The 25712-nt window shown below is 37.2% G+C and overlaps 1 protein-coding gene across 2 annotated transcripts in view; it reads left to right on the top strand.

Moving 5' to 3' along the window:
- Positions 1 to 25254, top strand: part of Eaat2 (Excitatory amino acid transporter 2) — a 189280-nt gene extending 164026 nt beyond the window's left edge. For both annotated transcript variants that reach the window (XM_017609872.1, XM_017609871.1), the window contains one exon: positions 25101 to 25254. In XM_017609872.1, the coding sequence (XP_017465361.1) occupies positions 25101 to 25233 (133 nt within the window). In that variant the 3' untranslated portion in view covers positions 25234 to 25254. The remainder of the gene's footprint in view (positions 1 to 25100) is intronic.
- Positions 25255 to 25712: the final 458 nt, after the last annotated feature.

Raw genomic sequence — 25712 nt, 5'->3', positions numbered from 1 at the left:
TTTTATGTTACTAATATGTGTTTTAAAAGTGAAACAAATCTGATCATAAGTATGATTTTTTTAGGATAGCTCTCAATCTCTGCGCCAAATATCGGAAGCGGAAAAGCGATATGAGAATTTCAGTTTGTATGCGCGGTGCCACGCCACCTTTTCCAAAATCGACCACTCTTCGCCGTAAGTACGTTATTGACAACATATGTTGCTGTATCAAATTTCGGGACGTTAGCATAAGAGGTTCCAGAGATAAGCGATATGAGAATTTCAGTTTGTATGGGAAGTGCCACGCCCACTTTTCCAGCACCTACCATTTTTTGCCGCAAGTAGGGTATTTACAATCTATGCATCAGTAATTGGTTTTAGAGATATTCTGGTTTTCACATTTTAGTCTATAAGTCAGATACCACGCCCCCTATATATCGGGGTTAACATTTCTGGATTAGAAGAAGTTATATCCTCTAAATTGGTGTATGTTTCATTGAAATCGAGCGAACGGTGCCTGGAAAAAAGGGATTGCAAAATTTTCTTGTGGCGTATTTATATATAGATTATATCTGTGGTCGTAAGCAATAACCGCCTAAGTCGACTTAAGAAAGAATTGAGTTATATATGCTATGGTTTTCTGCAACTATTATTCCATGTATACGTGAAAGTCCCATCTCGTTACCTATTCTATTTAAAAAGTTATAAATGAAAGTATTTTGGTTTCACCATAAGGTTAACATTACAATCCAAATCTTTAAAGCGCGTTTTCTCGAATTCAGGTTTTTCGATTTAGGCGATTATTGCTTATGACCACAGATATATGTATTTTTGGACAACTAATAGGAGAGCAGCATGGTGTTTTACATACAACCCTTTAAATTTTTTAAACAGTGGCTTGTACATGTTGAGCATTGTATTCTTGTACTGCTCTCAGTAATTTAGATGGATATTCCGGATGCTTGACGAATACTTTATATTTGTCCCAGTTAAGTCGGAATGTAGGGATTCTACAGCTTGCTCGCTATAGAATCCTAGACCCTTGCCTACATGCATGCATGGTCTTTTGGTCTTGCAAACATGTTATTGTTTTGTAGATATACTTGACACAAACTATTTCAAGTATAAAGAATACTTATATTCGAAACATAAAAAGAACAAATGTTGTGCGCGCACAATCTTCTCGTTTGAATTGAATTTATCGGCATTTTGTGCATAAAACAAGCTAAGACACTTGAACCGTATACATACTAACTTGATTGTATATAAATCGTACAAGTTACATTACAAAATAAATATAAACTGTGAAATTGTGCGTGAAAATTTTAAAAGAAAAGGAATAATTTTCATTCAAAATGAGTTTTTTCAAAAACGGCTCTAAAAGTTATGGGCTATATAATTTTTACAAGTTATTCATAACATAATTAACCCAAATTAGCAAATAAATATGATGTGCTATGACCTTCGATTTAAAGTTGGCTCAGGTCCACCGTGTGCCGCAATCAACATACGACAATCTTTTACCCAGGCGACGATAAGTAAAAGCAAAAGCAATTCAAATAAAACTTCTTGCGGTTTTTTAAACACTGCCGCCACCTTTGTATGCATAATGAATATATACAAACGTACAAATATATTTATGTTGGTGCTCGCATTTATACGCGTGGCTGAGCGATAGAGAAACCGCTGTCCATGAGTACATATGTACGTTCATCAGTATACACTGTATACTACACAGTAGAATGTTAATCCCGGGATCCCGGGATCCTGCACACACAAAAAATGCGCAGTACTTTCAGCAGCAGCGCCAGTTTCCCCCCAGTTGCCGAAAATGAGTGACAAAAGTTTCCGTGTTTTCCTAGTGTCCAGTGTTGCCGCGACGTCATGAAAAAATGTACCGTAAAAAAATTTATCAAATGTATCAATATTTTTTTATAAGTATCAAATTAGAAAAAACTTAAAAAAGTGCTATTTGGTTTCATACCTTTGCTTTATATTTTTGTCAATAACAAAAAATCATATAATGCACATTCATACAAATACATCTGTATGTACTTGTATGAAGAAAGATAGAGCCCTAACCGCCAAAATAACGTAAGCGACATTTTTTTCAAAATTTTCTTTTTGATGCAGAAATATTCCTAGAGCATCTAGATGCATTTCTGCATCAAAAAGAAAATTTTGAAAAAAATGTCGCTTACGTTATTTTGGCGGTTAAGGCGCGATATCTTAACCCTTTCCTTGCAATTGTACAATATATTGTGCATTTTACTTTTTGTAACATTGAAAACGTGCTACTAAAAATCGTATTATTATTTTTGAAAACAAATTAAAAATTATGAAGTTTTGGAATGTCCCGAATAGTTTACGTAAATTTCAAAATCGGAAAATTTTCAAAAATATTTTTAGAATTTAATTTAAAAATAGACCATATTATATAATTCCAATGACACGCAAGTTGTGGTAATTTACTGTACAAAAAATACGTGAAAGTCAAGTAAAATCGCTAATAAAAGCACATAGTATGGAAATATAAAAGGTATTTCATCATATAAAAATGCTAAAATTGAACTATCATGATTTCAAATATTTTACCCGATTGGTCAAAAAAAGTTTACCTTGTATTGTACATTTACAATGAAAGGTTGTATGTGTCTTGTACAATATATTGTACAAACGTCCGCAAAGGTTGCAGTTGAACAGGTAATTAGGGTGGTTTTTGCCGTGGTTTTTGAAGAGCTTAGTTGTTGCAGAAAGGGTAGTTTTTTGATTTCGCGATCTTCTGAAGGCAGAAAAACCGGGAAGGGTTATTAAGACGGGTCATTTGTATTTTATATTGTAATTGTATCTGAAATTTTTCAAAATATCTATATCGTCGTTTAAAGTGCAAAACCGCGTATCAACAAAATGCAAAACCGCGTATCAGCAAAATGCAAAACCGCGTATGTGAAGTTGTAGAAATTATTTTCTAAAGCATAAAAGTACTCATGTTTCAAAATGGTTCTCTTTTTTATAAAGCAATCGCATTTCTGGCTAGTATATTTTAGGACGAATGGATGAGGATTGAGCCAAGAGCTTGTGTGAGCAAATCCAATTTTTGGCAGCCAATGTCAGTTACGCGGTTTTGCAGAATGACGATACGCGGTTTTGTACTTTAAACGACGATATAATTTCCTTCTAATGGAGAAAATTTAAAATTTTGAATGCAAATCTTAACTAAAGATACTTAAAAAGATATAAAATATTCATTCCAACATATCTGTATTAAAATCAATTATTTTGTACATAAATAAGTTCATTTTCAATGAAATAAAAGTTTTATTCCGTCAAACTTAGTGAAATATTTATTGAGTTTTCTTGAGTGCTTTTACTCCTTTGCGGACTTTTGTACAATATATTGCATAAATTTGAGGTAGCCCTAATAGCTACCCAAATCAACTTTTGAATATTTTTTCTTTACTTTTGGTATTATGAGGCTCTATGAACCTTGTAATTAAGAGGAAACATTTTTATATTCATCAAGGACGGATTTGACCGGAAAGGGTTAAATATAGTGAGAGAAACTCGAATACAAATATATGTGCAAATTATGTGATACATTCCACGTTAAACTCGTTGGAAATTATGTCAAAAAGATGAAACTACCTTCAGTGTCGGCTTTATTTTGTCTATCCATTTCCTTTCCATTTTTTCTTTATATTCAAATAATCATCTAAGATATTAAGGCAATCAAAAGCTGCTCAGGATTCCAGTAAGATGAGTTTTGATTGGAGCATGATTTCTTCGCCTTTTATCGATATGTATGTATGTATCTACATAAAATGTGTGCATTAAACCGTTTGAAAATTAATGCAATAACGTCGACAACACTTTTGGAAAGAAATTTATAATATACATAAGGCTAACTAAGACAGATAAAGCGGGAACTAAACTTGTATTTGTTTTTCAAACATTTAACAAAAATGAGAAAAAATTTACCTTTTTACCAATCCAAATTTTTTCTACCAATTTTGGTCATAATTTTCAAAGTGGCAACACTGATTGAAACCCAAACAACGAAAATTGTAGTTGCATTGGGTTTTGTTCTGCTTTTGTGCGTGAGTTCAAATGAACAAAAAGCACAAACTGCACAGCTGTATAGGGCAAAATTCGCTGGAATGATTCGCAAACGTTTGCTTTGGCGACGAATGTTTTTAGTACGTACAAGTATGCATGTATTTATGTTTTTCAAATATAACAATTGTAGACCAGAATTCATTAAAATTAAAGCCGTAGCTGAAAAAACTTCGTATAAATTAAAAAAAAAAACGCATTATTCACTTATTTTTCAACTAAAAAAACATAAAACTGCAATTAACTACAAACGATTCTAGACCAGAATTCAGTATAAATAAAGCTGTAGCTGTAAAAGCTTCATATAAATTAAAAAAACGCATTATGTACTTATATTTCAACTAAAAAAAAATTTTAAACTACAAACGATTCTAGAGAATTCAGAATTCATTAAAACTAAAGCTGCGGCTGTAAAAAACTTCATATATATAAAAGAAAACACATTACGCACATATGTATATTTCAACTAAAAAAAAATGTAAAGCTAAAATCAACTACAAACGATTCTGGACCAGAATTCATTAAAATTAAAGCTGTAGCTTTAAAAAACTTCATACAAAAAAAAAAGCACATTACGCACTTATGCATTTTTCATTTAAAAAACATATAAAACTACAATCAACTAGAAACGATTCTGGAACAGAATACATTCCAATTAAAGCAGTAGCTGCAAAAAACTTCGTATAAATTAAAAAAACGCATTATGCACTTATTTTTCGACTAAAAAAATTTTAAACTACAATCAACTACAAACGATTCTAGGCCAGAATTTATTATAATTAAAGCTGTAGCTGTAAAAAATCCATTTAAATAAAAAAACGCAAACACTTATTTTTCAAAAAATAAACTACAATCAACTAAAAACGATTCTAGACCAGATTTCATTAAAATTAAAGCTGTAGCTGTAAAGAACTTCATATAAATTAAAAAAAACGCATTACGCACTTATTTTAAAACTAAAAAAAAAATTTAAACTACAATAAACTACAAACGACCCTAGACCAGAATTCATTAAAATTAAAGCTGTAGCTGTAAAAAACTTAATATAAATAAAAAAACGCATTATGCACTTATTTTTCAACTAAAAAAAATTAAGTCTACAATCAACTACAAACGATTCTGGACCAGAATTCATTAAAATTAAAGCTGTGGCTGTAAAAACTTCGTATAAATTAAAAAAAAAACGCACCATTCACTTATTTTACAATTTGTTGAAGATATTGATTTTGTATTCATTTACCTAACACTATGCATGTCAATCTATTACTTTATACATTGTCATTACTCTTTATTTTTGCTTTATTCACCTCTTCTTTTGTAACTTTAACCTTCTTCTGGATTTAAACCTCGTGGAGCTAACATTCACTTATAATTTTATCTCAATAAAAATATCGAATTATCTCGGCAATCTCGTCAGGTTATGGGCCCAGGCCCGCTAATTTAAATACATTTTGTGAGATTGTTTGACTAATGAGCGATATTGAGGATTTAGAAGCAAGTTCACCTAAGATTAAAGCCGATCNCAAGCTGAATTTGGCGAGTCAACAGGCGTGTGCAGGTGTGCAAGGCAAAGGTGTGGTACATTTATCAGTGACTAGCGAAAGTAGTCAGCGCCAAGTTGAGTTCCGAAACACGTTGTTTGTTCCAGAGCTGCGCACTAATTTAATTTCGGTAGGTAAAATTACTGATAAGGGGCACAAAGTGACATTTACCAAGGACGCTGCGTATGTGTGTAATGGAAATGGAGAAATAACACTGATCGCGATTTATATTTTATAAGAGAAAGCAGCGAATGTGCTGCTGTCCAGCTGAAGTGCTCCGAACTGTTGAAGTGGCACTGTCGGTTGGGCCATCTAAACGCGGCTGATTTATCAAAGTTGATACATGATGCGGTGGTTCCTACTTCTGGCACTGGCGACGTCAAGCAGCTGGCACAGTGTGAAGTGTGTATAATGGGTAAAATGTCCGCGTTACCGTTCAATAGAGGCAGAGTGCCGTGCTCAGAGCCTTTGAAGATTATACATTCCGACGTTGTTGGGCCATTCAGGGAAGAGTCCATTGGCCGCGCCAGATATTTTGTCACCTTTATAGATGACTGCACAAGGTGGTGCGAAATATACCTACTAAGGCAGAAGTCTGGCGTTTTCGAGGCTTTTAAGCTATACCAGAGATTTATGGAAAGGCAGACAGGGCTGAAAATTAAGTGCCTGTAGTCCGACAATGGACGTGAGTATTTAAATAATGATTTTAATACGTATCTTTCAGAATCCGGCATAGCTCGACGGCTAAGTGTTCCCCGAACGCCCGAACAGAATGGAGTCGCTGAGCGAATGAACCGAACGCTGCTGGATATGACTAGGTGTCTCTTATTGCAGTCGGGCCTAGGTCATACTTTTTGGTCGGAAGCGGTAGCAACTGCGTGTCATATAAGGAACAGATGTCCATCGCGAAGCTTAGGATTGAAGTCACCTTATGAATGTCTAAATAAGGTAAAGCCCAATGTCAATTATTTAAGGTAGTTTGGCTCAAAGGTAATGGTACTCGATAAACTACCCGAGAAAAATAAGCTGGCCCCGAGATGTGAAGAAGGCGTGTTTGTAGGGTATCCAAGAGACAACAAGGGTTATCGTGTGTGGATACCAAAGGCGCATAAGATCGTATGTGCGCGTGACGTCCGGTTCGTTAGCGAACAGCAACTGGTTTCACTTCCAACACGTAGCGTCGATGATCTGCTGATGCCGCCTGAAGTTCCAGAAGAGAATAAGAGCAACTGCCGTAAAAGTTTAGAGTTTTCACCTCCTCCTATTGAAAAGAGTACATCGAGTGAATCCACTGCAGAGGCTGATGAAAAGTTGGAAGAGGTTCGAAGGGCACCAGGCAGGCCAAAGTTGTTACGAATGGGAAATAGAGGAAGACCGCGCAAATTGTTTCGTTCTCGCGCTAACTCAGAGCCGTCACAGCAACCGGTTTGTACAGAAAGCGACAATGATAGTGTTGGTGACGATGATGTGTTTGTTGGTATAGCTGAGGTTAGCATGCAGAACGCTTTGAATGGACCTGAGAGTGATGAATGGCGAGACGCATTGGAATGTGAGGTAATTAACATGATTAAAAATGATACATGGGATGTTGTTCCGACCACTCACAACAAAAATATAGTGGGGTGCCGTTTTGTTTTGACAAATAAGTATGGATCCGATGGTAATATTGAGCGACGCAAGGCTCGTCTGGTAGCCAAAGGCTATGGTCAGAATACCATATTTCTGAAGTGAAACGTATGCGCCAGTAGCTCGCTTAGAATCGATTCGCTTGTTACTTGCATTGTCGGCCCATTTTAACCTCACAATCTGGCAGTTTGATGTTGTAAGCGCATACTTAAATGGAACTTTAAGTGAAAAAGTGTTTATGAAGGTGCCAGATATGTTGTATGATATTTTACAAAGAATTATAATGAAGTTTGATAAAAACGGGGACATTGGTAGAAAAGCTGCGAAAATGATGAACGACATAGATGAAGGTGGCAATACTTGTCGACTTTAGAGGGCGTTGTATGGCCTCAAGCAAGCCGGTCGGCAGTGGTATTCCAAACTAAAGTCGAAGCTTTTAAGTATGGGGTTAAAGCCCACAGAAAATGAACCCTGTTTATTTCATGGAAGTTTTGAGAAAAAGTTAGTTTTACTGCTGGTATACGTAGACGATCTACTAATTGCGTCGCTTGAAGTAAAAATTATTCACAAATTAAAACAGCAACTTTTAAATGATTTTGATATTAAGGACATTGGTCGAGCAAATTATTGTCTTGGGCTAGAGATTCATCAAAAGGATGATGTGATTACTTTAAAGCAAAGTGGTTACATACAAGAATTGTTAAAGACATATGGCATGAGTCAGTGTAACCCGGTAGCTACACCATCAGAGTTGAATGTGAATTTTGATAGAAATAATCCAAGTAATGATGAAGCCTGCCCATACCGGGAACTAATAGGAGCTCTTATGTACTTGTCCGTCGCAACAAGGCCCGACATAGCAAATACCGTGTCAAGACTAGCACAGTTTGTGACTAACCCATCGAAATGCCATTGGAACGCGGCCAAACGTGTGCTAAGATATCTTGCCGGTACTGCCAATAGGTGTGTCCTCTATCAAAAATCCAACCTACCGCTAATAGCGTACACCGATGCTGATTGGGCTGGCTGCACAACTGATCGTCGTTCCTACACTGGCTATGCTTTCTTGCTCAGCGGTGCTGTGATAAGCTGGAAGTCGCAAAAACAACGTACAGTAGCACTTTCATCAACGGAGGCCGAGTATGTGAGCTTGGCAGAAGCAGCAAAAGAGGCAGTCTACTTGCGTAGTCTCTTAAACGAGATAGGTCTTCAAGAGCTCACCGATATTAAAATCTATGTGGACAACAGAGGGGCGCAGTGTTTGGCGAATGATCCAGTTTTTCATGCGCGGACCAAACACATAGATATCAAGCATCACTTTGTAAGAGAGTGCATCAGCGCACGGTTATTCTCATTGAAGCACGTACCTACACAGGAGATGATTGCAGATGTTATGACGAAACCGTTGGCGCGAGCAAATCACGAGAGATGTCTTATCGGGCTTGGTTTACCCACTTAGATGACCTGCATATTGAGAGGGCGTGTTGAAGATATTGATTTTGTATTCATTTACCTAACACTATGCATGTCATCTATTACTTTATACACTGCCATTACTCTTTATTTTTGCTTTATTCATCTCTTCTTTTGTAACTTTAACCTTCTTCTGGATTTAAACCTCGTGGAGCTAACATTCACTTATAATTTTATCTCAATAAAATATCNCATCTCTTCTTTTGTAACTTTAACCTTCTTCTGGATTTAAACCTCGTGGAGCTAACATTCACTTATAATTTTATCTCAATAAAAATATCGAATTATCTCGGCAATCTCGTCACAATTAAAAAAAAATTAAAACTGCAATCAACTACAAACGGTTCTAGACCAGAATTCATTAAAATTAAAGATGTAGCTGTAAAAACTTCCTATAAGTAAAAAAATTAAGTCTACAATCAACTACAAACGATTCTGGACCAGAATTCATTAAAATTAAAGCTGTAGCTGTAAAAAACTTGGTATAAATAAAAAAAAACGCACCATGCACTTATTTTACAATTTAAAAAAATAATTAAAACTGCAATCAACTACAAACGATTCTCGACCAGAATTCGTTAAAATTAAAGATGTAGCTGTAAAAAACTTCATATAAATTAAAAAAAAACGCCTTATGCACTTACTTTTCAACTAAAAAAAAATTAAAACTACAATCAACTAGAAACGATTCTAGACCATAATTCATTAAAATTAAAGCTGTAGCTGTAAACAACTTCATATAAATTAAAAGAAACGCGTTATGCACTTATTTTTCAGCTAAAAAAAATTAAAACTACATACAACTAGAAATGATTCTGGACCAGAATTCATTAAAATTAAAATTGTAGCTGTAAAAAACTTCATATACATTAAAAAAAAAACGCATTGTGCACTTAATTTTCAAATAAAAAAATTTAAAACTACAATCAACTACAAACGATTCTAGACCAGAATTCATTAAAATTAAAGCTGTAGCTGTAAAAACCTTCATACAAATTAAAAAAAAGACGTAAACTACAATCAACTGCAAATGATTCTAAACAGAATTCATTAAAATTAAAGCTGTAGCTTATTTATTTTTCAACTAAAATAAAATTTTTTAGACTACAATCAACTATAAACGATTCTAGACCAGAATTAATCAAAATTAAAGCTTTAGCTGTAAAAAACTGCATATAAATTTAAAACTAAAACCCATTACGCACTTATTTTTCAACTAAAAAAAAATTTAAAACTACAACCAAATACAAATGATTCGGGACCAGCATTCATTAAAGTTATAGCTGTAGCCACGGCGTATTTAACAGGTGATAGCAGCACCCTTTTATTTTTCTTCGCCTGACGGCTTCATATGTCAAATGGCTGCTGTTGATTGGTTGGAGCAGTTGATTCTTTATTGTTTTTTGTTCTCTTTCACATCATTCCTATGAAATTTTTGTTGTTGGCGTACCGATACCACCTTATTGAATACGCCTTGGCTGTAGCTGTAAAAAACTTCATATAATTAAAAAAACAAAACGCATTATGTACTTGTTTTGTAACTAACAAAATTTTAAAACTACAATAATTTATGAGGAAATGTGGTGATTTCCGAAATAGTTATCACTTCTACCATTTTTTCAAATTATTGTTGCTTTTCCACAATAAGTTTTCATTAAAAACCGGCCTCAAGCTCAATAAAAATTGTTAAATATAATTGTTATAAGGCCATAAAATAACAAAAACAAATAACTTAAGGACGAACACACCTTAAAGTTAAACATTCTAATAATAGAAATATTAACAAAAACCAACAAAACCAACAACCACATGATCAAATGAATTGCAGCGGAATAGCTTCGCTTGATTGTAGTTGGCTTAACAAGTGAAATAGTGGAAATAAGCAACAAGAATTAACAAGGCGAACTTAGCACAGTGCGTAGGCAACTGGCTGAGTCAGTGGGATGGTCGGTTCGAATCCTGCTGAAAGAGGTCTGATAAGGAAATGTGGTGATTTCCGAAATAGCTATCACTTCTACCATTTTTTCAAATTATTGTTGCTTTTCCACAATAAGTTTTCATTAAAAACTGGCCTCAAGCTCAATAAAAATTGTTGAATATAATTGTTATGAGGCCATAAAATAACAAAAACAAATAACTTAAGGACGAGCACACCTAAAAGTTAAACATTCTAATACATATACATATATACATACATACATAAATATGCACTCACAAATTTTTTAAATACTTCTTATTTCTTCAGTTTTTCTTCAAGGCTATTTATTTCATGTAAAGTTGAAAAAGAAGATCGGGGAACTATTTCACGGTCAATGGATACTTCTCCGGGAACGGGATTTTTGAATTGTACTATTTGTGTGATAAGGATGGTTAGTTTATTAGATTTAATTATTTATCCTGCAAAGGAGTTTCAATACTTACTCCGATCTATTATATGGTTCCTTAAATTGTTAAATTTCATTTGTTGAATTAACACGTTTTACGTTTTAAATGTTTTGGAAAATTCTTACAAAATGTTTACTAAAGCGATGCCTCCTTCCATACACATGATACAAAAAAGAAGGTAGTTTCAATAAACAACTTTTTGATTAAAAAGCAGATTTTTGACAATTGCTCAGTTGTGAAAAATTCGAAGCGGCGTTACCCAATTCTAATTTTTTTGGTGTGGGAGATTTTATATCCTAAATTTGGGATTATAAGTAAAATAGTTGTGTTAATATTTACTTTTTAAAAACAATTAATATCTTATCTTAAAAACGTTAAATTTTACATTAAATTCGATAACAACTTGCCAAATCATTATTTTAATATTAATACAATTGGTGAACATATTATAAAATTTGTTTAGTGTCCTAATGTCATCTGATTATTTCACAATGTAATTTTCTATATCTGATACGATGATTCTGATATAATTCAAATGAAATTATACATTTCGACGTGTTATTGAATACATATTGTCTTTGTCCATTTAACAGCAAATGGAATTTACTTTGGGAGCCATGGCCGCCAAATTTTTCCAGCAACACATATTGTTTTCAGATGAAATTTTGACACACCCAAAAGTGAAGTATAAAATAAATAGATAAAACCTAATTTTCAATCAAACTAATTTGTGTAGTTCAGGGGCGTCTTTTAGTAAATGTTCTGGAGGCTGTTTTAATATACCCTATCTTATTATATATTTCAGTCACAATGCCCATACCGGCTATACCGATTTTTTTGAAATTTCGGAGACAAATCTTCCAAGAATGGTTATAGGCTAAAACAAAACCGATATCTAAAGGGGGTGTGGAACCTCCCATACAAATCGAATTTTTCGTAGTGCATATCTCTGGAAGTATTTATGGTAGAGTTCTGGAACTTGGTATGGATATATGTATGTGTCAATCTCAAGCTCATGGAAAAATATGGGTTTATTGGAAAATGCAGCGTGCCACCGTACAACTTGGAATAGAGGTAAATGAAATCAATCCAAAACCTATGAAAAATGGAGTTATATGAAAACGATCTCGTAGCCAGCTACGAGAGCTAGTGGTATAAGCCATATAAACTAAAATTCTGGTGACGCATAGATACCTCTGGAAGCATTTACCTAGAATACTGAGATGAGGCATTTTTCCAATGGAAATATGTACAGAAAAACGGGCGCGACACCTTCTGGAAAGTAACACGATCACAGGGTGTATCCCTAGAACCATGTTAAGCTAAACCTTGAGGGATTACGTTACTATAAACTGTCAATTTTCACACAATTTAAAATGTACATGTGTATTTAAAAATGTAATGAAAGTTGTGTTGCTAGCTTCATTTTGCAAAAATGTTGCAAGCTTTTTCACAGCGTGAACAGAATACTACTTTGCTGAGGAAATGTTGTGGAATTTCACACTTATTTCACAGAAAGAAATTGTATATGCAATTTAACAGCTTTTTCACGTGAAATAGGAATAAAATACTATGCTTAAGAACAAAGATTTTTAAATCGACAAAAAATTAATAAGAAAATTTGAAGGATTTTAGATATTGGGTATGGTAGCACGAAATGTCACAATCAGCTTAATTGTCAGGTTGTTAATATGGCGACGAAAAGGTGACAATGGAACTACCTTGTTTTTTGTATCATGTCCATACATATCTTTTTCGAATATTTTGTCCGAAAAAACTTCGGGAAAAATTATAAAACGAATACAATCAACGAATAGAAAAGCAAAAATACAAACTTCCGTTTGAAATACGAGACTCTTAGGTGAGGCGGAGCTTGAGGGTAAGAGAAACTATCGTAAAACTCGTAATATCCGTTAGATGGCTCCAGCAGAGAAAGTGAGTAAAAGTAATAAATGGAGAGTAACAGTGCAATCTGGTATTTGTAAAGCTCTTCCATATGGTTGGAAAATACAGACCTCACTGGAAAGGACCATGCACATGGTTGATATTCTGGAGAGCGACGAGTGTTGCGATTGGAAGAAATTCAACAGTTCAGGGTTTAAATACCCTAAATTAAATACGCTGCCTTAAATTGATCATCGAGAAGCTCACGAGTATAACGAGTTTCTCGATACACGAGAATCTCGTGAGAAAGCGATCCTAGCTAGAAATTGCTTTTCGAACAATCTCGGGAAATCGAAGGCTCTAGTCATAACTAAAAAAGGCATTTCTCCGATTTTTCCATTTTTCGAAGTTAGCCTCCGAAATCGAGATATGAGTCTTCGAAGTTCGAAATTAGACCTTTGGTAAAAAAGTATTTTTAATTACTGTACTTATGTAAACCACTAAAAAAGCAAAAATATGGGCGTGGTCTGCCTTTGCTCTTATTTAAACGGTATATAACGTTTTTTGTGCATACTTATATTACAGGTGCTATAGGGGGTTAAAGGTCAGATCATCAAAAAATTAAAATACTTATACATCAAAAAGTGTTTAACTGATTTTTAAGTGCTATAAGGGACCTGTAATATAAGTTTGCACAAAAAAAGCTATATACCGTTTAAATAAGAGCAAAAGGCGAACCACGCCCATATTTTTACTTTTTTAGTTGTTTACATACAATAATTAAAAATATTTTTTTACCAAATGTCCAATTTCGAGCTTCGAGGGCCCATATCTCGATTTCGGTGACTAACTTCGAAAAACGGAGAAATGACTTTTTTCTTAGGACTCAATCTCTTGAAAAAAATGGTTGGTCCATTACCCAGAAAAAAAATTGATTTTGCCGTATATTTAGTGTTATTACTTTTCAAAAAAAACATTTGATCTGGGAAAATTAAAGCGTAATTTTTGCAGTACATACTAAGATTTCGCAGAACCAAAGTATGTATGTAGTTTATATATGTACGTGTATTTACATATTATTTCCCAAAGGCTTAATTATCGTCCGATTTAGTTCATATGCATTATATGTACATATATGTATATATTGAAAATAAGGATTTTTACGAAAAAGTTGTTCACAAAAGTCGTACTTATGGTAGGTTTTGGTTTATATACATACAAATATACTAGAAAATGCCCACTTGGTTCGCGGCGCCTGCGATGGCCATTGCCAAAAATAGCTCTGAAAAGCAAAAAGGGTCCCTCATCCACCTACCGTTAAAAGTTATCCTATATGTTAATCCGGCCGTATACGATATTTCGCATTTTGTACCTAATCCAGGTCATAAGCTATCTGTTTGCAAAATTTCATTCAAATCCGTAATGCAGTTTGCACGTGATTGAGCCACAAATATCCAAATTCACAATTATAATATTTGTAGGAAAAGTGCCCAACTTTATAAATGAAGAACAAAAGTAAACATTTCACAGTTTAGCTTAAAATAAGAAATACATACATATGTTTGTGCTACAATCAACTTTACAAGACATTGCTGAGAACTTTAGGTAAAAATTCTTAAACATTTACACTTTTGTTTTTGTAGTATGGCATAAATGAGTAGTTTGACTATTAGTACTGAGGATCTTCAGATGACAACATTGAGGAGAAAGTACTCAATTTTTTCCCATAGTCTGAACAAAAATGAATACTTTGGTAAGCACTTTTGTAATTAGTGATGATGATAATATGAGCACTCATATAAATAAATAATAATAATAATATGATACTCAGCTGTCTTGTAGGGAATTGATTCTATTTTGATTTTTAGCTATCTTAAAATCAATCTGAAGTCTTCTACCATATTTTGGCATATTGCCACGCCCTTTTAGACTAATTGAAATCTTAGTGTAATAAGCAAAGTGAAATCAATATATGACATATTTATTTTAGATACGCTCATTTGAAAACACTTTTGCCATTTCAGTAACCCATTTGCCAGTAGCAACGTTATAAATATATTTCAAATTAAAAATTTTTTTTAAATATTTTTATTGAGCTTTTGTACCACGATTGTTTATTAGGAAAAATAGAAAAAGCAACAAAGTCTAAGCGGTAGAAGTTATAGCAGCTATTTCGGAGATCACCACATCTCTTCATCAGACTTCTTTTTTCTAGACTTCAGCAGGGATCGAACCTGCGAATTCGATGTTCAAAGTCAGAAGCGTTAACCACTGAGCTATGTACATCCCGTAAACTCTTGTTGCTAATTCATTTTCCTTATTCAACCAACTACTATCAAGTGCAGCTGATTTGCCGCTATTTAAACTCGACAGCGTGGTTGTTGTTGTCAATTCTATACATCCATTTGCTTATTTTCCTTTTTTGTATAGTTTCAGGCAGGCTCTTCCTAAACTATGTATTTGTCAATGTTATTGTGGCTTATTAACATTTTATTTTTAATATTTTTATTGAGCTTTTGTACCACGATTGTTTATAAGGAAAAATTGAAAAAGCAACAAAGTCTAAGCGGTAGAAGTTATAGCAGCTAGTATAAACATTTATTAAAATTTTCAAGAAGACAACAGTATTCCCAGCGCATTCGTTTATTAGAAAATATTAGAAGCAGTATAATTTGCCCCCATTTTGTATCGAAAGTCAATTGTATGTAGGTAAAAGGGCTTCACTGAAAATAAGGCAGCCAATAAAGTCAAAATTTACAGTTATGTGCATGGGAGCCTATACAAAAAAAAAATGTCAATACCAATAACTTACTTACTAAAAAATTTCTTATTATAGCTTAAAATTATTGTAACCAATAGAGGCAAATATGTTGTACAAAAACACATAAATAGAAATTCACAAAAGTTGACACAAAACTATTCGTCGATTTAAATAGTTAACTTTTTACTGCGCGTGTATATTTTAGGAGGAGGAAGCATCGAAAGCCTAACCCCGGCAGTGTGAGACTTTAACCCAAACTAAACTTCCTACCATCATGTACCGTTCCCCTCCCGGTACCACCGTAAAGGATTTCTTCGGGATTAAAACACTGTGTGACTGATAAGGTTATAGATCTATTCTCTTCTTCTTCTTCTTGTTTGGCGCTGTAACCGCCAAAGCGATTTTGGCCGAGTCCAACAAAGCACGTCAGTCGTTTCTCTTCTGTGCCAACTGACGCCAATTGGAAATGCCAAGTGAAGCCAGAATACTTTCAGAGCTGGTGCGTCGGTGTCCAGCCAGTGGAGCCGCTGTATTTTAATTCGTTGCACTATGTCCATGTCGTTGTAAAGCTCATACGGCTCATCGTTCCATCGTCTGGGATACTCGCCGTCGCCAACGCCAAAAGGCCCGTAAATCTTCCGCAAAATCTTTCTCTCGAATACTCCAGGAGCCACCTCATCGGATGTTGGCGTTGTCCATGCTTCTGCGCCATATACCGTCATGAGTGACTTATAGAGTGTGGTTTTCTTACGGTTATAACTGTCAACAGTGACGTGGGTGCCAAGGCGCGAATGTGCTGATTGTTTGTTTGATGACAGGAGATACTTCGTCCTGTCCTCGTTTACCACCAGCCCCATTCGCTTTGCTTCCTTGTCCAAATTAGAAAAGGCAGAACAGACATCGCGATTTTTCTTACCGGTCATGTCAGTGTCATCGGCATAAGCCAGCAATTTTGCGCTCTTTTAATAAATTGTTCCTGAGCGGTTCAGTTCTGCAGCTCTTATTATCTTCTCCAACATCAGATTAAAGAAGTCACATGAAAGGAAGTCGCCCTGTCTGAAACCCCGTTNCGGCTCGTAGAGGTCGTTCCCAATTCTGGCAGAGCTGGGGGTATTGCTCAACGTCATTTTACACAGCCGTATGAGTTTTGAGGGGATGCCAAATTGAGACATAGCGCCGTATAGGCAACTCCTTTTAGTGCTGTCGAAAGCGGCTTTAGCGTCGGCAAATAGTTGGTGAGTGTCGATCATTTTCTCGCGGGTCTTTTTCAAGACTTGGCGTATTATGAATACCTGGTCTATGGTGGATTTGCCACACTGATAAGGCCCAATCAGTTCATTGACGGCAATTTCACACAATACATTCGTCAAGACCTTGCAACCTATGCTTAGAAGGATGATGCCGGGGTAGTTGGCACGCATTGTGTGGTCGCCTTTCTTGTGGATTGGGCAGAGCGCACTTGAATTCCAGTCGTCGGGAATGCACCTTATTAGCTCCTTCCCATCGTAGTTGAATAGCTCAGCTGACAGGCCGTCAGCTCAAGCAGCTTTGTTACTTTTCATCAGCATAATCGCTTTTCGTACCTCGTCATAATTAGGCGCTGGGATATCGACTCCATCGTAATCGACTGGGGACTCGTGTTCGTCTTCTCCACTTCTTTCAGTGCTTCTGCCATTCAAAAGGGTCGAAAAGTGTTCCCTCCATAATTTGAGAACGTTCTGGATATCGGTCACTAAGTCGCCATGGTTGTTCCTACAGGAGGCTTGAAACCTTCCGTAATTCACTCAACTCTCTGCTAAAAATTTCGGGTATTTTTTCTGTCGGCCAGCATTTCAAACATTTTTCTCTGCGGCTTCTTGACGCTCCTCATCGTACCAGTAATGAGCGGGAAATGTGGTTCCACTGCTCGCGTATGTCGGTTTGTTGAAGAGTGCTCTCTCACAGTAGGTGTGAGAATCGAGCGGCGAATCCATTATAATTAATCTTTCTGAAGATGTGATGTGGAGTGAAATGGTATATAATTGTTGAAAAGTATAAGGACAATTTCGAAAATTTTCTTACGTTAACCAATTCAAGCGCTGAGTCAGAAAGAATCTTTTCAGTTGTAACTGGTGTTTCATGTAAAAAGCGGAACAAATTATCTGATGAAATGGTTAATAGCACATGAATGTGCTTCAATTTTAAAGTCACCAAAAAAATTTTTTTGGCCCTTAGTGAGTGAGCAAAAAAATGAAAGTGAAGCCGGCAGGCAACGGCAAACCTCCGAGTATATTCCTGCCATGAAAAACAGCTTCTCGGAGTCGGCGTAAAACTGTAGGTCGCTCCCCTTTGTGTGACAACATCAAGGGGCACGCCACAAATTGGAGGAGAAGCACATATGTGTAAGCGCCAATTATTATTATTATTATTTTATATGACTTTTACTTCTTTACTACTGAAACATGTATATGTTTAAATTCGTTGGGAATTTTGTGGGATAAATTTTTAAGCTGTGGGTAATTGAGGGATTTTTCCCACATTTTCGTGGGATTTTTAACAGAGAATGTCTGGCATCACTGAGGTAGTTTCACTCAAGGCATATTAAACAAGGTAGAAGTGATTTTGACATTTCTCTCTTTTGAACACGGACTATAATGTCAAATGATGAATAATTTTAACCCTTTTCAAGTTGGCCTTTTCTAGTTTTCATTAAAAATTCAATTGTGCTTTGAGATAGATTTTAATTGTGTGATTTTTATTTGTTTTTCGACCACATGCATTTATAGATACATACATATACAAAAATGAGAAGGTGCAGGAACTACAAACATTGCATTGTGTGGAAAGTGGTGCGATACTTAAAGGCGCCTAGTTGCGAAGTTAGAGGACTTGGTTGCCTGAAGCCGCGGAATTTCAGAACTGAGTAAGAAAATTTTCTTACAATATTATGCACACATAACCGCGTCGGCCGCTGTGGTGTAGTGGTAAGCAGTGCGGGCTTCCACTCCGCAGCACCAGAGTTCAAACCCTGGTCAAAGCAACATCGCAAAAATATAGAAAAAAAAGTTTTTTCTTAACAGCGGTCGTCCCTCGGCAGGCAATGGCAAACCTCCGAGTGTATTTCTGCCATGAAAAACAGCTTCTCACAAAACATACAATCGCCGCTCGGAGTCGGCGTAAAACTGTAGGTCCCTCCGCTTTGTGTGACAACATCAAGACGCACGCCACAAATCGGAGGAGAAGCTCGGGCAAACACTAACATATGTGTAAGCGCCAATCTATTATTATTATTAACCGCGTCAGGACCTAGATTTACACTGATATACATACGTATGTAGAAGAAAACATTAAATCGTTTTTTATAAGTGGGGATATTTTTTAGAAGTAAATATTTAACTAAACGCGCAAAAACATTGGGCGAATAGAAACAAAAAAATGTTTAAAACAGTCTCATAAAACATTTATTTCGTTTAATGACGTGGTTTCCTTTATGAGGTATTCTTTTCTGTCCATATGTATATTTGCATATAAGATGCGAATGCAGCTAAAATTCTTTGAAGGTAATATTGAAGTAATTAGAATTAGTATACGTACATACATATGTATGTATTTATGCTGATGCATTTCCATGGTAAAATTATAAGCAGGTGAAGTAATGAAAAAGCTTTCTCGCTTTATTTTCCTGACAAATAAGATAGGGTAAAATCTTTCATCTCGCTCTTATTACTACACCTGGTATAATTTCACCATGATGAGGTTCAATTGATGCTAATTTGTAGCAAACATAGCACGCGCACCTCATAGGGTTAATTTGTTTGTTTACAGTTTTTTGACATTATAACATTATAGCTACAAGAGAGTTCGAGCTAGTTCTCACTTTTACCTTGTTAAATATGCCTTGGTTTCACTTCAAAATTTTTCACATAAACCGTGTCTGTGGCAAACACGAAATGCGGCCACTGCCACGATGTAGAACTTGGGAATTTTCGGTTATTTTTTAAAAGAACATGTAAATATTTATATATTTCATAACTTATCACTTCACTCTTAATATATGTACATGTAATATTTCTTGGTTATAATATTTTAGACCCACCGCATACCACAGACTTTATCGGCCGTCGATTTAGTTGGCCTCGCTAGTCTTTCAATTGCACCACAACTAATTCGGCGGAGCGATTAAGTTGCTGTAGGGGGAGCACATCCATACATCTGCATTAACATATTTCAAGCCTGTCCCAACTAAATCGTCGGCCGATAAAGTCTACGGAGTGCGGTGGCTCTTATAGTTGTTTCATTGCAACATCCACGGAAGCAGCAGTTAATTTTTTCAGCATTTTTATGAAGGAAATTATGAAATAATTTTTGAAAATTTCTCGTCTGATAATTTTGGCTTTGCTTTGTTTTATTTTTCCAGTGTCAAAACTTGAATTTTTTTTTAAATTGGTACCACAAAAAATACGAAACACGGTTTCTGTCAGATAGCTAACATGGCGGATAAGAAGAAGTGAAACTACCTTCTAAAAATTATTGTATGATTTTGAAGCGCAGGCGTGAGTAGTTTTCGAGTCATTTTTTAATCGCGGAAACGATTAATCGGTTTTTATCATCAAAAGTGATCGAATAAGACTCAGTAAGGAGTAATCTTTCAACTACCAATTCGTCAGAAAAAACTTTTAGGACAGCCGACCTTAAAAATTTTGCGGGCCGTCAACGTCTGTTTTTGTAATGAATTCTTTCAGACATGTTTTATAAAAATACTTGTCTAAATTTACTCGATGAACTACTTTCAATGTTTGGTTGGTTTGGGGGCATAAGTTTTTGGATTCTTTTTTAGCCAATCTTTTTAATTGTTTTACCTTTTTTTTATTAAATTTTAAATCTGAAATGCTTGTGCAAAGTTTCCGATCGAGCACTTCAATTTACGGTATGATTAGTAGATCCTTGGGAATAAGCGCCTTGTCTTAGAATAATATATAGATTATAGATATTTTATGTATTGTGGAACGATTTTCCGTCATCCTTTTTCAAATTTGATTTGGAGACAAACCAGTTTTGGCGTTGTGCCGTCTTCACACCAAATTTGACAAAGAATGACAGAAAATCGTTACACAATACATATTCCTACCTTGTCGGAAACACAAACAGCCAAAATTAAAAAATTGTATATGTTATTGTTAAGACAACGTCGAGCATTCAGCGTCAAAGTTTAAGGAGAAGTAGTTAAATCAATTGATATGCCGATGAGTTTTGTCATTGCTACGTCGGCGCGTGCAGCCGCGACGTTTCGTACGCCAGCGGTGTATACCGGCCCTAAAACTTGGGCACGGGGGCGTTTTGCCTTCTCCTACACCATGCGTTCGCGTACTGTCTTCACGCTGCTCCACCATCTGTCGCTGCGGTCCATTTTTTTGTATTTTGGCAGGATTCGCATTGGCGTACATAGCGACCGATATCACTGTCCGGCTGATGGCCATGTGTCCGACGCTAGGCACATTACGGTTCTCCTGCAGTACTCTCTGGCGAAGAGGGGTTGGCGCACACACAACTTCCAGGGCGCTGCTTCCTCGTCCTGGGTTCGGCACGGGATATAGCGGTAGAGTTGTTCGTCCTGCATCATATAGTCTGCACCACTTGCATTGTGGTTCCCTTGTTATCGTTTCGCCTTTGTGGTTACCTTGGGACATCTCCGCGGAGGTGTCTCGCCGACGCTTGCACTGGGGTTTTCATGGTGGACCCTGTTAATCCTCTCGCTCCTGGGCCTACCCCTCCTTCGGTGTTTTCTCTTGGCCATCCTAACCGGGGTGTTACTTCTTATTCCTGGTGGGACGCTATCTTCCGTGGTTCGTGAGGTGGTGCGCGGTGTCGGCGCCTGCTGTGAAGTCGGTTCGGTCAGTACGATGTGTTGTCCCCCGCAGGATACTGTAGCTCCCATGCTCCCCAACGTGTCTAGGCCGAATATGAGATCGTCTATTGCGCATGATATACAACACTATGTGGTGCGCCGATTGTCCGAGGCGAACCTCGGCCCTCATGGCCTCGAAAATCTTGCTGCTGGTGCCGTCGGCCATATGTATCTCAAGAGCTACCGTTATCCTTTCTCAGCTCCCTTGCGCCGACATGTATTCCGCTAAGCTGGTTGATATGAAACTCTTCGAGGCGCCGGTATCGATGACGGCCTTCACTGGCTCTCCACCCAAGTGGACTAGGGCGTACAGCCAACAGCGTTCCTGACGCATCGTTAGTGGCGTTTCCGCGCGTTTCGGCATCGCCTGACATCAGGTTTTGTATCGCGATCACATAATCCTTATACTTCTCCCGTGGATGCTGCCTTCTCTGCCGTATGTCGTCCTCGAGGTGTTCGAAATACCGGGCTGGCAGAAAGAAACGTAAGAAGTCGCGCCGGAAAGTCGTCCAGTTTCTCCAGTGCTCGTTGTTGTTGCGGTACCAGTGAAGAGCGGTGCCGCACAGTTGCTCGGGCATAGTTTACGGCAGGAGGTCTACGTTCAAGGCATACACCTCGGCCAACTCCTCCAACCGCTCCGCAAAAGCTAGCGGGTCTCGTCCGCCGTCATATTTTACTGACCAATTTCTTACTTGGTCGATGATAGGTGCAAACGTGTGGGTCGGGGCCTAGTTTTCAGGGTTGGCTGTAACTGCGTTTGGCCCGACGGCGGATGCTGGTGCGTTGGTGGCTGGTGTTGGTGTGATGGCAGCTGGTGTTGGTGTAGCGGTACCGCCAACTGTCATGTTTTGCATAAAAGTAGTCGTACTCCTCTCACTTTTATCCGGGGTACTGGTGTCTTCTTCTCATTCTCGTCTTCCGAGGCAGTCTTGCTGGCTCTATTGGTGATTTCCATTGCCTGGAATTTAGCGTGGATCTCGGGGTCATGTGCGCATTGGGCGCCAGAGCCGTTATACGCTTGCGTATTTCTCGGGCGGTACCCGCGCATTCGATCCCCAATTCCTGACAATGGACACTAGTTGCTCCTTGGGTATATCATCCAGCGACGCTGTGTTCACTAGCTCCGCTATTTTATTCGCCTTGTTTGTTCCAAAAAATTTTCCTTTCCACGTGTACGATTTGCCAAGGGTCCCTGCTCGGGCGCCAATTGTTACGAAGCATTTTTGTTGCCCCGATGCTCCTTCTACAATGCTGGGGCATACTCGCCGTGTCCAGGGTTCTTTACAGTACATTTGTACTTTATTGGCTAACTTTCTTATTTTCTATAAACATATAACAAAAAGATCACGGTGGAAAATTCCAGTAATGTCGCTTCTGGTAGCTGGGTAACGGCCACGTGTTCCGTTACTGGCCCGTTATGCCGTAGTGGCGTGACTTTAGTACTGGTGGGCAGCGCTCTGCTGACGCCGATAAATGGCACGCTGCTTACGTCGGTAAATGGTGCTCCGGTCGTGTCGGTATGTAGCGCTCTCGGCAATGTCGGTTAGTCGCGCTCTGGTGAGTGGCGCTCTAACAACGTCGGTGAGTAGCGCTTCGGTGATGCCGGTATGTCGCGCTCTTGGTCTCGCCGATGAGAAGCGATCAGTTAACGTCGTTGAGTAATGCTCGGGTCACGCCGGTGATTAACCCTCTGGCCGCGCCGGTGGCTGATTTGATTTTTTTCAAATTATTTGTTCTCGAAAATGTCAAATATTTTACATTTCTTCTCACAAAAATTCTAAATTGTTAAAATCTATTTGCATCTGAAACATTTTCCATACAAAACCAGCGATTAAATAGCAGCCCAACTCAACAGCACAACCGCTGATTACTGGGCCTGGAACAGGATGGATCAATGCTTCGAGAAGCGAACCAATTTACTAAGAAAGAAAGTTGGAACAATTTTCATTTTTTCAATTTAACTTTTTTACCTTTTTCGTATTTCGCATGGCACGCTTTGATGTAGAAGAAAAAAATCAGAACAGTTTTTGGCACCTTCGATACCAGAAGCAACAACAAAATACAGGCAAATGTTGTTTTTGCTCAAATGCTCTAAACCTGTTTGATAGGCCTTGAATTAAACAAAAAATGTGATATAATTCATATGAAGAAAGTAATATTCACAAAATATTTTTACTTATGAAAAGTCTAACAAAATATAGGAAAAGCATCGTCTTTAAAAACTGCTCCGCATATTGGACATAGCGCTTTTGTATGAATTTTTTCTGCATGCTTTTTAATATGTTAAAAACATTGCTGGAAAACCTTAAAATGTTTGCATGGAACCATGTCGCAATAAACATAAACGGCTTTCTCGCTTTATTTTCTGTAATTCGGCTGCCTTATAGTCACATTTTATAGGCAAATTTTCAAATAAAGCAGTGGCACCTGGTAAATTCCATTATGGGTGGGATGCATGCAATAACACCATACACAATAATTCCCATTACTTGGACATTATTAAAAAGCAGTTTCAGAGGTGAACTAGTGTTATTTTATAATTTTTCCCTTTTTCTAAACGGTTATAATGGCACCAGTACATAATTGCGAAAGGAGGGGAGGGGCGGGGGACGCGAGCGCGACGTCGAACGCGGCGCGGGGTGGCGCGCGAATGCAGACCGCCGCGACGCCGGGCACTTTCAAAATTGTATACTTACAAATCCGTCCATTTAACTTGTTCATGTACTACTTTTTGTCAAATGTAACTGGGTGACTACGTACATATGTGCACTAGTTTGCTTTATTACTCAAATTGTTAAGTATAAAAGTTGGTTTTTTTGCTCAACGAGAAATGAAATAAAGCAAATTTGTGTTATTTCACATTCAATTGGGAAATAACACAAATTTGCATTATTGCCGTTTGTGTTATTTCACCCCCCCGTGTGCTTGATGTTGCGAGGTCGAGCAGCTACATGTTGCTGTGTGATGTTGTGTTGTCATAGCAACGAAGAAGCTGTAGGGTGTTTCTATGACTTGTGTTGCCGCGCTTTGTTGTGGGGCTGGCTGCTTTGACTTGTGTTGCTGTGGTTTATTGCATCGCTGGTTGCTTTCATGGCGGATATTTGTGTGGGCCGAATTCTTCTGGGATATTTGGTCCTCACAACATACATATGTAATAGTGGTAGCTGTCGAGGTGCGCACTATAACTCGGTAGGTCCAGGGTTTGATTCCTGGTCCTATCAACCTCGACCTGTTTCTAATAGCGGTCGCCCCTTGGCAGGCAATGGGAATCCTCCAGGTTTTTCTGTCATGAAAAAGCTTCTCAATAAAATCATTTGCGGTTCGGAAAAGAAGGTCGGCCAATCACAACCAAATGTGTAAGCGCCAAATATTTATTTATTTTTTATATGTAGATATGTAGTAGCAAAACCTCTGAGTTCCTAGCAAGTTTTACTGAATTCTGCTCTTTTTACAGTGATCGTATGCGTACCACCAACAATATGCTCGGCGATTGCTACGCAGCTGCCGTCGTTGAAGAGCTGTCACGTAAAGAGCTAATGGCACTGGATGCCGCTATACTTTACCAGGTAATACAAAATCGCCGTTGATAACTATTTAAAAAACAACAAAGATTACGAAGTATATATTCGATGGTAGCTACGGTAATTCTAAATACAAGTTGCGTATGTGGAAATTGGTATCCCAGGCATAATAAGAACAATGTGTTCTGAGAAATTCGATACGAATACCCTGTAAATTTATTCCGTTTGACCTAAATAACATACATATATGTACATATGTAAGATTGTATTGTTGTAGGATGACTGTTTTAGTTTTTCCAGGACATTACATTACAGATCACAAATTTTATTCAGGACATTTTTCTTTTTTCTCTAAAGGTCGTCTTTCGCATCAATTATCCGTTTCATAAAATTTTAAAAGAACTTCCACCTTACGGTCGCTCTGTAGTTTCAACAAATGCCGCTAAGATGACTTGTGTTTCATTTGTAGACCTATGTATAAGGCGATCTTGCCGAAGCATAGATAAGAGGGATTCATCGTTCTAGTTCTGAGCTTTTTCTTCCAT

Source organism: Rhagoletis zephyria, unplaced genomic scaffold, assembly GCF_001687245.7.
Source record: "Rhagoletis zephyria isolate East Lansing unplaced genomic scaffold, Rhagoletis_zephyria_1.1 Rzeph_scaffold_00262, whole genome shotgun sequence".
Taxonomy (NCBI): Eukaryota; Metazoa; Arthropoda; class Insecta; order Diptera; family Tephritidae; genus Rhagoletis; species Rhagoletis zephyria.
Note: the sequence above shows the minus strand (reverse complement) of the source record. Positions and strands in the feature narration are given on the sequence as shown.